A 13,529-nucleotide genomic window follows, 5' to 3' on the forward strand; every position below is an offset into this window, starting at 1 on the left:
TCCCACCCCAGCCACAGTCCCTTCACCTTGCTGCCATTGGGCAAAAATATCTGCTACCATACCACCAGACTATGGAGCAGCTTCTTTCCTCAAGCTGTGGGACTCAAAAAATCCTCAATACTCCACCATAAAAATAGTGCTGCATAAAGGGACTACAACGTGCATCTTTTTGTATTACCCTGTGTTGTAGAATGGCAAATAAATGAACCTTGAGCCTGGAAACAAACTCCATCTCTTCCCGCTCACTCAGACTGTCAGGTTACAGACGAGTTGTTCCATTGCAAAGGAAAGATACATAGAGCCCATACAGCAACATCACTTCCCTATGTTTACACTGAACCAAAGGCTTAGAATCAAAATGTAGTCTCGACAGACAGTTCCAGTAAAATCAGAGTCTGTTATTGCGGCATGAGTTGGTGCACGGAATATCAATCAGATCAGGCAGAAGTATCAGAAACGGCAAGGAGAGGCTTGGTCTAAAGACAGGTGGTGTTCATTTAACTAAACTCACAAAACACAAAGACTCACACTAGGAGAGGGCTGGCAGAGAGGGAAGGGAACATAGAGACTAAACACTCAAGAGGAGGGGAGACAATGAGACACATGTGCAACACATTTGAGTGAGGCAGGTAATTACAGATGGGAAACAGGAGGGCAGGTGTTGAGGAAACCTGAAACGAGACATGTGACTAACAAAGTGAAACATGCAACACAGGACACAAAAACATGAGGATAACAAAAAAGGGAAATCATGTAGCTTGACGGGTTGTGAAACAAATCCAACTCTGCATACCTAATTTGCATATTCAATTCTAATGCAAATGGTAATGCAAAGGCCAGTGAACAGATGTCATTGCTTCCAGATACTGATCACAGATTAATTATAGGTGGAATTGATGGGAGATCACAGGTCAGCTAAAAAGGATTTGTCATTTTGCTCGAAGATACTTCAGCTGAGCCGAATGGTTTCTTTGACATTCACATCCAGCCTGTCACCCAAAACAAACTAACACTGTTGGTCCTCATTAATGTTGTTGTGCTTTTGTTTTATTTAAATGTCAATCTTTTCAGATTGGAAGTCAGCAAGTTCGGAGTCTGTCACACAGTTTGTCTGTGTGTTCATTACTTTAGTTCAGTGCATTGATAGGCCAATCTAGAGAGATATTCTACAAACAAAGCAGTCTTGTTTACCTTGATTCTGAAACCTACACTCGTTTCACTCTGTTTCTGTAAAACACACACAGGGCAGTGTGCTGTAATGTTGACTGCCAAAGCAAAGGGTTGGTTTATAGACTTATTTGCTCCTTTCCAGTTATTAGATGATAAGATTCATATTTATTGTTAAGTACAGATCTGAAATCAGAACATGGTTAGCCTAGCCCAGCATAAAGACTGGGAGGAGGAAGAAATAGCTAGCTCTGTTCAAACATCATCTACCCATACATCCACAGCTCACTAATTGACACAGCACATCTTCTTTGTTTTATGTGTAAAAAACAAAAATGGTGGGCTCCCTGTTAGAACAAAAAAAAAGATGCTTGCGGAGTGTTGTGTGGAGGGCCAGTTGGAGTGGGGGACTGCAGCTGCTCAGCTGCTTGGGGCCGGCTAGAGAGCCTGGATTAGAGCCAGACCCTCTCGAGAATAAACACCTAGTGTCACTTGGGATTCTCCTCTGACCTGAAACTGTTTACCAACAGGAGGAAAGCTCAGAGATTACTTTTAAACTATTTGGATTAAAACGTGTATTTATCTAAAACTCCTGTTTATCAACCTGCTGCATCAGCAATCTCCGGAGGTGACCTCCATTTTCAGGTGTTTGTGTTCCCTTATGTTGACTTCAGACTGCAGCTGGAGGGGAAATGGACTTTACTTCACAAACAGAATTACATTACAGGGGAAAAGACGAGAGAGAAGCCGAGTCTCTGGTAAGTAGACTACTGAATTAACAGAGAGTTGTCCTAATTTTAACCACACAGAAACACACAACCTCTGTGTGTGCCGTTGCTTGCTAACATTAGCTTATGGCTTGAATGAATACATTTTTATACTTTTTTATACCAATTAACTGTATCCCAAGAAGGCAAAGTGACTGGTGAAACATTTGGACATTTGTATAGCAAAAGTGTAAGCATGGTCCCACTCTGTTCACATGTAACATACTGTATCTGAAGTATGACACATGTAAAAGCTCAACAGGTTTGTTTGCCAAATAAGTTTCAGCACTACACTACATCAGCTGGTTTGGTGCTGGGTTTACCTTGATTGACATATGCCATTCATACTCCCGGCATGCAAGCTGGGCCTCAAACTTGGCCTTCTCTAGAATCATCTGTCTCTTCTTCTGGAACTCATAGCCACCCTCCTCCATGTGCTGCTACAGAATGCATCAAATGTTTAGGTTTTAAATGACCTTAAATATTTGCTATTACTTACATATTTATTATCTAAAGACACCTTCTTGATCTCTACCATGGAAAAATACTTATTAAGGAAAATATTATTAAGTTATTGTAGAGATTTAATGCCTCTGTGTGCAGTTTTTTAAAAGGGTTCACTTTGCCATCCCCCAGTAGTAGTATCAAAAATACACTGTAACAGCTATATATACACGTGTTAAACATAAAATGCATTTAGCTTTGTTGACTCAGAAAAAGTTACAGTTAGATTATCCCTTTGGGCTCTGCTAAACTGTGACAGGCATTTGTTTGCTCGATGTTTTCTAGACAAAATACGCAAATGATTGATTGATTGAAGGAAGCCTGTTTCATATTGAATTATTATTAACTTCCGCTAGTCTTCGAGGCATAGATGTGTCATTATAGGTATAGGCTATACTTACGGAAACACAACAAACTCCCCAAAACATTATATTTGTGTTGATCACATTTGTTATGCCATTGGACACATGATGTAGACATCTGTCATACCATCAAAAATAGACTTAATGAAGATTTTGAACTTGCTATCAGTACAGAGTCTCACAAAGATGATCAGAGCTTGGTGAATCTTCCTTACTTTTGGTTTTCTGTAACTTGTTGGTATTCTCTCCAAATAAAAGCATCACTCTATTGACTGAAGTTTAACATAAAATACTGTAAAAAATCATTTTAAATCGTAAAAATTGTCAATACAATATCACTGTAATGTGACAGCTATTCACTATCACATTACGGTTAGGTGTCATTTACTATTATGAATGCTTTTGTGGTGTCACTTGACTCAAAGTGAGAGAACTTCTGAAGTTTAGCACACTGTACCTTTGGTGTTGTGACGCTGTTATCATTGTCCTGCCCACTGGAGAGGGAGAGACATTAGGGAGGAAACAGGAAGGACAAGATTAACTTTGCAGACACAGCAGCAGTACACATTGGCTGTGTTCAAATTCAGGGGCTGCAGCCTTCAATGGCCTAGCCTTTGCGGTCCACGAGGGCCGGGTCCTTCGGACAGGTCTTTGAAGGCCTCGTCCACCGTTGTTAAATGGGACGGTCTAGCCTTCGGAGTATTTCCTGGTTGCCTCACCAGATGTTCTCGCCCCTTACCCTTACGTCACGATTGTGAATGAAGAGATGCATTAAAGTCTGTTTTGGTTAAAATCTATCAAACATGTACATTTATTTGTGTGTGTACAAAAATTAACGACAAAATGTGTCAAATTTAAATTGAATCATCAACATTACAAAATAAACATTAACCCATTGGTGAATAGCCTAACAACTATATTTACCATAGCATTACCAGCGTCACATATTTTAACTGAAAGTTGAAATTTGGAGGTTTTATAGTCCCTTGAAGTTTAACATATCTGGCGTTGGATGTTAAAATGACTAAAAACCGAGTATAAACCCATTACTTAAATTTCAATGTCATGTCTGCGCCACTTGATGTCGCCATTTTCTCTTGCTTCCTCTTCTGTTTCGGGACTGAGCAGCGGTGCGCAAAGGATCTTGGGATATGGGGGGCCGTGAAGGATAGTTGCGGTGTGTCCTCCGAAAAGAGGGAAGGCCAGGCTGCATTTGTGGGCTGCGTTTGAAGGAGCCTCTGAATTTGGACAGCCTTCGCGCAGTGTTGTAACGTAATTGGCCTTCAAATGCGCACTTCGTGGGCTGCAGCCCCTGAATTTGGACACAGCCACTGAGCATTAACCTACATGTAGACTTTAGCTAAAACACACAAGTAAAAAACATTCAACCATCACTGGAACTTCACAAGGGAATGCTGCCACAGTTTTATAAGGTATTCCTTAGCCCATGTGGTTTTATCCTTTATACAATCATGATACTATCACATGTTACCAATGAACCTGTTTACTTGTGGAATGGTCCACAAGGTGTTTTTGGAGCATTCTACAACTTCCCAGTCTTTTGTTGCCCCTGTACCAACTTGTTTGAAAGGTGATGCTGCCATCAAATTCAGAATGAGCTTTTATTTGCAAAAATCAATGAAGTTGAGGAAGTCAGACATTAAATATATTGACTTTGTACTGTTTTCAAGTGGGCATGTCATAAAGGATTAGCAAATAATCACATTCTGTTTTATTTATGTTTTACACAGCGTCCCAACTTTTTTGGAATTAGGGTTGTATAAAATTGTGGTGGTAAAGCACAGACTCACACGTAGACACAAAATCTTACTTGAGTGACTCTTCCACTGTGACCATCTCCACCGGGTAGAGCTGAACTCCAGACAGATTGTCCTGCTGTGTATTCACTCTGGTACACAGAAGAACTACATTATTAAACAGATTCATTTGATCTAGAAACTTACGACTTCTCACCAATGATTGTCTACAGTTCTAGTGTGCTTGGTGCCAGAACAATACCAAAACTCAATGTTTAACTCCAGAGTCATTTGACATAAAGACATAAAAAGAAGGATTGTCAAGAAAAAAAAATTGTAAAGACTCAAAAAAAATTAAAGCTGCAAGCAGCGATGAACGGGCCCTCGCCACACGTACGTTGGGCTCTGGCGCTGTCAGAGGGTGTGTAGCCAGATGTGTGCTCGCCCGTTGCCTGTGGAAATTTACTACCTAAATGGGATCCGTGTCACTGAAAACACAGCAGTGAGATATTCAGTGACTTCCTGTGTCCAGTGGGTGGCGCTATAGATATGACACAGTATTGATGCATAGACGTATTCAGGGCAAGCCCCTCTACATGTGTGACCAATTTGGTGAAGATGGGAAATTGTATGTTGAAGTTATAAGGACTTTCTGCTTATGGCGAAGGATCAAAATTGACCGCACTGTCACGCCCACCAGGAATAACGTAGGCGAAAGCTTTTTATCAACTTTTCATCATCAAGGCATGAGGATGATACTTAGTGACTAGAAAGTCTGTGGCGTGAAATCTGTAGATAAGTCCTCGCACGAGATTTGTGCTTGGGCCCTAATAATCCCTCCTATCACTTCAGACCCACAATAAGTGTGTGGCAGTGTCTTTTTCTGCAGAGACACTACCATCTGCCTTTATCCTAGCCAATAACAGTGTGAGGTATGGATTTTGTAAAAATTAAGCGACCAGGATACATTGTCATCCTGTCTCTTTCCTCTGTATTGTCTGTGTGAGCTGCAGGTCAGGGTGAGCTTCATACACACAGAGCAGAGAGGTAAAAAGTGGAAGCATGTGCTTCAACTGAATTGGCACAAAATCCAGCTGTGAAGAGCTTTCCTGCAGGGTTACATGGAGGTGTGGGCGTGTTTATTTGACCTTTTAAATGCAACCGCTGTGAAACAAGCAGAAAATGGTTTATTACATATAACAGATTGAACAGTGACAGGAAACAGGATGAGAGAGAGGGGGGATGACATGTAACAAAAAGCCACAATTCAAATTCGAACCCTGGGCTACTGCAGCGAGGACACAGCCTCTCTACTGTACATGGGGCACACACTCTACTAACGGAGCTTCTGGGGCACCTCTGACAAGTTTGATACGAGAACACTATTTATTTATTAATTGAAGTTTAGTCGTGGTGAACATGGCCTCCATCATTAGGACTCAGAATGAGGATTTGGAGTAACGATTCTGTGAAAACAGTCACTGGCTTTATTACCGGGCTCTGATAATTTATACTATCCATATGTGCAGGTGGTGAGGATGTACCAGTCAGCTGACTGGAGAAGGCAGTGTGTGTACACAGACTGCACGCAGTGCACTGTACAGTTGTGTCCACTGCAGCAATTTCACACTCAACCAAATGAAAACTAAAATCGTACTTATGCATATGCACAGTGTTGATTCTTTAATGCTATTTGATGCAATCTTGGATTTCTACTGATGATGATAATTTGATTAGTTAGTTACCAAACAGTCCGATCCTCTCCACTGCACTCCGGGGGAGGGGAATGTGATGGTGAGACAATGATGACTGAGGAAATATTGATTTATGATTTGAGTTGGCTGATATTTTTACAATGGAATCAATGGCGATTCTGAGGGGTGGCCTGGGGTCATGAGAGATGAGCACGGCACGCTGCACCTGCTGCTGCTGGTCTGGTTGTTAATGAAACAGGAGGATGGTCACAGTGACAACGTCAACTGCTGGATAAAAACGCTGAAATCTGTCGATTGAGAGGTAGGGTAATTTAATGTTTAGTTGTGTCGTAGTTCCCTCTGAATATGTGGGAAAACGTTGTCTTTTAGCTGCTAGCTAGCTAAGCTAGCTAGAGAAGAGATGAGGACTCTAGCTAAGCTAGCTAAAAGACGAACTAGCTGCTAAGCTAGCCTTGCTTAGCAGCCTGCAAACCAAGTTAAGCATTTAATGTTAGGGTTTTGTTTTTTTTATTGTTATGTGGATACCGCCATGAAATATGAAACGCTGTTTTCTGGACTGAGGACTGAGGGTGTTTTTTGCAGATGTGTGTGTCCAATAGGGTTGTCACGATACTAAAATTTTCAACTCGATACCGATACTCAGGAAAATATTCGATACTCGATACCATTTTCGATACCACAAGGATAAAAAAAAAGACCCCAAAATTTAAAAGAAATACTTTTATTAACGAGAAAAATGCAAAAATAACCTCTGTTACAACATGTAACAATTAACAGAACCACACGTTAAATATTCTGGGGACTTGGCATCATATTTTCGTTGTTGGTCAAACACAGATGGTAGAGTCGGCTGTGTGTGTTGCTGTTTGGTTGCAGGTCGACTTTTCTCTGCTTCATTCTGGGACTTTAACAGAGAAAATAACACTTTTCAGTCACCAACATCTATGTAAACTTAGTATACTGACACTGTGTCTATTAACGTAATATGGGCATGCCCGATTCATTTTTTTTTTTGGCGTTGTTTATAATCATTAACGTGACGTCAGCCTTTAATCGCTAGCTGCGGCTAATGGCTAATAATAACACGGCCAACAACAATGCGGGCCACCGGCCACGATAACCTCAGTAATAAGTTTGAAACGAAAGACACTAACTTGTCGAAATTCACTGTAAAGGCCAGGGTGTCGGTCCTTAAGATGTTTCGCGAAGTTGGAAGTGTTACTTGACTTGGTCGCCACCGCCTTGTAGCAGTGTTTGCACACAGGCTTATCCACGTCCTTCCGCTTACCGTGCTCGTTAGACTCGAAGGCAAAATACCTCCAAACAACACTTTTCCCTCTTTCATTTTCAACCAAAACTGGTTGATTTGGCCCTCCTGCAGCAGCACTGGCCATGCTCTGTTGTTATTGTGCACGTCACGGTGAGGGGGAGGGTGCCTGCTGCTGTGTGTGTGAAGGTGGAGAGGGAGAAGGACGCAGCGTTGGCGGCTCGGCGTCGGGGGGGGGGGGGGGTTATCGATACTTTTGAAAATGAGTATCGTATCCGGATACAACATTTTAGTATCGATACTTTTTTGAATTTCGATACTTTTGACAACCCTAGTGTCCAATAGAGCTAATGTTATATTTTTGACCAACCAGTGTGTGAATTATAGTGTGACAGTCTAGATTTAAGCTACAACACAAGAACAAGCTGTGATTTATTTATTTGCTCTGTGATTTAAGGGCTGTTTAAAGACTTTATTCTCTTGGAGATAAAGGACTTTTTGTTTGTATCAATTAGCTCATCTTCACAGTTCACATGTTTTAGATGTTAAATAGGCAGAGGCAGAGCAAATTGCATTCAAATGCCACAAATGCTTGAGATGCAATATGTGTTAATTGTGTTATTAAAAGTGATCGAAGATGGCGGTAGTTATGTAAAAATAAACCTTTGTAGATACTATAAATACACATAATTAGGCACATTGTTGACACCTCCTTTCTTTTTGACATTTTAATGGAGTCAAAGCTGTTATTTAAGGGCTAATTTGACAATGATCCGGCTTGAGATTTGTAGTTATAGTTATTACTTCAAAGTGAATTGACTGACTGATTGATTGATTGATTGATTGAGTGATTGAATTATATTTCTTTGCTTTACTTATTTAGGCGCCATCTTGTGGTTAAATAAAAACACACCTGGCAAAGAACAAACCAAAAAAATCAAATTCCAGTATCTCCAACAAATTATATCTAAGCTAAATAATAACATAAACTAAGCATGTAAAGAGCAACAAATATTTCTGTTTTTTCCTTACAAGCTTAGTTTATCTTTTGTTTACAGATACACTTTTTAATAAGGCCTATCTTTAAGTATTAAGCTTTGATTTGAAGTTTTTGGTTTGTTCTGTTGCCTGGATTGCTGTGTTTTTATGTAACCACAGGATGGCGCCTCAGTTAGTAAAGCAAACACAGGTAACAATACAGGTGACACAGATGACGAGCTGATTAATGTTATTCTATAGGATGAGTTAAGAGCAGTTGAATTTTGCTACCCTAATCCACTCCAAGGAAATGGCTCTTAGAAAATTTGTACCCTATCCTGAACATAATTACTGATTAAAAATAGACATGTTAAAATAACTAGAGATTCCTGAGGACTGTGATAGGTGGAAATGGAATTTAAAAAATGACTTTTTTAAAAAGAATTTTTTTACCAGCATAGACACCTTTATTTGACAGTTACGAGACAGGAAATCATGGGAGAGAGAGGGGACGTGACATGCAGCAAAGGACGTCCAGCCGGGATTCGAACCGCAGTCAGCTGCGTAAGTGGTATTAAACTTCGCTATGCCATGGCCACCCCACACTAGCTTTGTGTCCCATCTTGGCCACCCCAGTAAAAATGTCCTGGATACGCCACTGCATGAGAAGTCATTGGATGTTCCCTAAATTCTATTCCACAAGGGTCAAAGACTCTGCCCCCACAGAAATGGCAATGCAATAGGCAGTCTGGAGTTAAATAGCCTTGCAAATGGAGGAAAAGCTCCTCACCAAAATTGACTTATTTTTTCACAAATAATGATCAAACATGTAAACCCTAACAAATGTCAGCCATGATTTATAATGTGTTACTGGCTTGCTATACTCATGACTTAAGGGTCACAAAAATAGCATATTCTGAATATGATGGGGCCATTAGCCCTGGGTGTTAATCATTTTGAAACTACATGACATTTTTTTTTTATTATTTGACGTAATCATTGATTGATCATTGACTTATACTCCAAGTTAAGAGGTTCAGTCAAGCATGTCCCTTTATATAGAACATGTTATTATGATTTAGTTCCTATTGTAATCAGTACATATAAAGATCTGGTATGTTTAGGTTTGCTGTTAAACCCCAACATGATAGTCATCATCTTGAAGATCTATATAATAACATTAACCTGTTTGAGTCAGAATTGGACTTTGCAGTCCCAAAGGAGGGAAATGTTGGTTGTAATCTCCAGTGTAACCAAGTTTTGATGGGACATATACTCTGTGTGAAGAAGTCATGTTAACTGGGTAAATGGGAGAGGGAGTTTTAATTATATATACTTGCTTTCCATTCCCTCTCTCAATTGCTCTATCCTCTTTTCCATTGCTCTTCTTTCTATCGCCCTGACCAGAAATGCTGTAGAACCTTGGGCTACAAATTACATCAATAGAAACGAGTCTCAGTAGCAGTGTTTTTTTTAGAAAATACGGGGGAGATTACTTGGAGATCTCCACAGGAATAAAAGCAGGAATGCTGGGAGCTCCGATTCAGTTCGGTCCCGGGACCTGCTCGGGTTTGTTGGTGTTGTTGTCCTGGAGAACACAATAAACTGCAGATCTCCAATGATTTTCTCTGAGCACTTTATTTGACTCAAGAAGACTCTGAAGAAGCTGTTTTTTGCTGAAGTGTTACACCAAGATCCAGGTTCCTCTGGCCCATTCCCTGGTCTGTTATGACCTTACAGTATTTTAATACTATTTATCTTTTTAAAGCACAACTGTTTGCTGGCAATAAGGCAATGTATCTGTTTGTGACTATATAAGAATTATAACTGTAATATGATAATGGTGAAACAAGGTTTTTCTTAGTGATGTACCTAACCTCCAGACTAAAGAGCAGCTTCTTTCCTAAGGCTGTGAGACCCCTCATTCATCCTCAGCACTCCACCATAAAAAATAGTTTAAATTTTATGACTAATCCAACTTCGATATGTCGGAATCCAACCCAGGAATTAAGAATAAATATGAAAACAGCCGGCCTTCTCACTGACGGTGTTGTTTGCTGATGTGGGACATATAGAGGCATCAGTATTAAACTGAGACCTGTTTCATAACAAGTTAAAAGTCCCTTTTAGTATGTTTAACCTGTTTCAAATACTCAAACTGTATTTTAGTACTTCTGTGTGTTTCCTGCTTTTGTCTTCGTCTTTTGCCTACTTTTTGATGATTCTCTTTGTGCATTGTTCTCATGAAATGTTTGAATCACAAGTGTGGCAAAAATAATAAAAGGACCTAAATTCCCCAACTACTAGAAAAAGTGTATACATAGACAATAAATTAACTTACACTTGTTCTATTGGCCAGTGTGAGTCTTCCTCTATCCTGAGTGGTTCGGCCAAGTGTGCTGCTGTCCGACCCTGCACAGAAACACACACACATAAACACATACACACACACACACACACACACACACACACCTGTAATGATTATCTAAATTTGAGTTAAATTCACAAACATAACATAAAATCCTTCCTATCAGTAATATATATGGTGCTAAACAAGACACTTTACTTACTGAGATTGGGAGTAAGGTCTGGAAATAGGAAAAAGTCCTAAGAACTTTGGTATAAAGCATAAAAAGGTACAGAATTTCAATATCCTGCTATGTTGAATGGATCGACATGCACAGGCACACTGTGACAGAACAGATTTTATCAGTACAGTCCCTCCTACTGTTGTACTGTTTGGTAAAAGTGATAACTTTTACGTCTAGTAAAAGTAGGGATAGTCAACTCTGATAAACTGACATAATGTGGCAACTTAAGCTATAGACGCCTTTAAAACATATCATGGACACAAGGAACTCAGAATGAAAAGCAATCAAACTAACACTGGAATCAAGAAGTCCAGTGACACATTGCCTAGACTTCACTCTGAGTGTGGCATTAAAGTAAACTGAAGCAAACATTGAGAAAATGAGCAGCACAAGAACATAAAGTCTTGCCTTGATGTAGTTGATGAATCGAGTGCTGAGGGCAGAATCTCTGTAGCTGATCTGGTCCCTTGGGGTTTCTGTAGGGCTCTCCTCAATTAGACAGACTGAGTCAGAGTTTGGGTCTGCAAGAATGGAGAAAACATGAACTGTGAATGCCTTAAACTAACGTGTTGGTCTGAAATCACTCGCTATTTTACTACATAGTAGACACATTTACTATCTACTATTTTCTTGTACCCACGTCATGTTTTTACCCGTGTCTGTTGGTTGGTTGGTTGGTTGGTTGGTTGGTCAGTCGGATTATACAAAAAATACAAAACGGATTTCCACAAAACTTGAATTGAGGATGGGTCTCGGCCCAGAATAGACCCAATTAACTTTTGGTGCTTATCTGGAAAAATGGACGGATCCGACAGTTTTCTCTCTCACTTTCTTTCCTTTACAGTCCCCATGAAACGGAAGATTGAGTTTTACTTGTTTATAGTTTTTGACTCCTGGAAACTATGGGCCTAACATTAGTCAGCTAAAAGGACAGCCAACATTAATCTAACATCTAACAAGCAGTCATGTGTGGTTTAAAATTTGGAGTGAGGGCTACTGAGTTTGATTTATGATGAGGCTTGATTGAATTTAAGGGGACTTTTGGGCCTTGGTGGAGGAATGCACTCAACGGAGCGCCATTCTAGTTATTGTATGTATACATTTATAATGAAGTTGCTATGACAACGGTGGCCAGTAGCTCTTTTAATATTTGCCTACAATGGAGATGCACTCATCAACATCCGAAAAGGAAGAGTGGGTTTTTGATTGAGTGAAGCAGACTGCAAGAGGATTTCCACCAGCAGGCATCTGCCAGCAAAATGTCACTGAAAACGATGTGATCACCCCAAGAAAAGAGGAAAGAGAGCTGGGATCAGAGCTAAACTGACCCAACTGGGGGCCTAAAGCTGTTCCTCTAGCAAGCCTTCTTCTAGCTGGTCACAGGAGAATAAAGTGGATGACGTGCTGTGCACACATCTTTACAGATACGTGGTAAATTCTTAACATCCTAGCTCAAGATATTGCACTGATGGGCTGACCTTTTTCTGAGCCAACAGTGCACTGGACTCCGGTCAAAGGAGAGGATGAGGGCTATGTGTCTATATAAATAATAGAGATGGGATTTATGGCTCTTTGAGGGGAGCTGGATCTTGGTGAGCCGTTCCTTTCAAAGAGCCGTTCAAAAAACTGGCTCATTTGACTGATTTTTATATTTATTAAGTTTTAAGAAGCCAGCCTGGTGGTAACTCATTTTATCTTGGAAATAATCACTGGGAGGTATGATGGGGTGAGATTTGGAACAAAATAATACAAAATTAGATATCCCACCAATATCTGAGTTTGAATTATTCTGAAATATTGATTATAACCTCATTTGACTTGTGTGGACTAGATTTTAAAGTCTGATCTGGATTCAATGTAAATATTCCACAAGGTTGCGCCATATCACTCTGCTTTGAGACCACTGCAGCTGCTCTGCTCTCCGAGGCAGGGGCAGTCACGTGTTTCTGTTTGTTTTTTTTTTGGGGGGGGTTTTTTACGCAAAGGCAGCATGCACAACTCAGGTGGCGTCATGCTACATTTGCATATCTAATAAGCACCATGCAGCTGAGCTGCGCTCCTCCTCATGTAACTTTTTTTCCCCTCCTGTTCTCTGTCCCACTCAGGGGAGGAGCAAAGGAGGAGCTTTTGTGTGCATCTGCGTGAAACACTAACACTAACAAATAATGCTTCGTGCTCAAACACAGTTTAACTGGATGGATAGTGTTCACCAGATGTTGAATTTTGATACCAAGATGTCGACCATATAATCTGCCCAGGGAATTCACCACTGTTTTTATGATGTTGAACATTTCTCTGGATGCAAACTCAAAAAATACACTGCATCAGCAACTACATGACTAAAATACTGGATGGAATTTTCATTGTAGCTGGACATTTTAGTCAAACAGACATCAGAACTGTTTAAACTAAATTCTATCA

General features: G+C 40.2%; 1 protein-coding gene across 6 annotated transcripts in view; it reads right to left on the minus strand.

The window, feature by feature from the left end:
- The window catches only part of lrch1 (leucine-rich repeats and calponin homology (CH) domain containing 1), a 261,434-nt gene that overhangs the window by 107,622 nt on the left and 140,283 nt on the right, over nt 1-13,529 (minus strand). For 3 of the 6 annotated variants that reach the window (XM_084362581.1, XM_084362580.1, XM_084362577.1), the window contains exons 9-13: nt 11,517-11,629; nt 10,859-10,929; nt 4,632-4,709; nt 3,258-3,294; nt 2,258-2,374 (exon numbers count right to left, since the gene is read on the minus strand). In XM_084362581.1, coding sequence (XP_084218707.1) covers nt 2,258-2,374; nt 3,258-3,294; nt 4,632-4,709; nt 10,859-10,929; nt 11,517-11,629 — 416 coding nt within the window. The remainder of the gene's footprint in view (nt 1-2,257; nt 2,375-3,257; nt 3,295-4,631; nt 4,710-10,858; nt 10,930-11,516; nt 11,630-13,529) is intronic. The other 3 variants (XM_084362582.1, XM_084362579.1, XM_084362578.1) reach the window with 2 other exon arrangements.

This window comes from Pagrus pagrus, assembly GCF_965226575.1.
Source record: "Pagrus pagrus genome assembly, chromosome: 9".
NCBI classification, from domain to species: Eukaryota; Metazoa; Chordata; class Actinopteri; order Spariformes; family Sparidae; genus Pagrus; species Pagrus pagrus.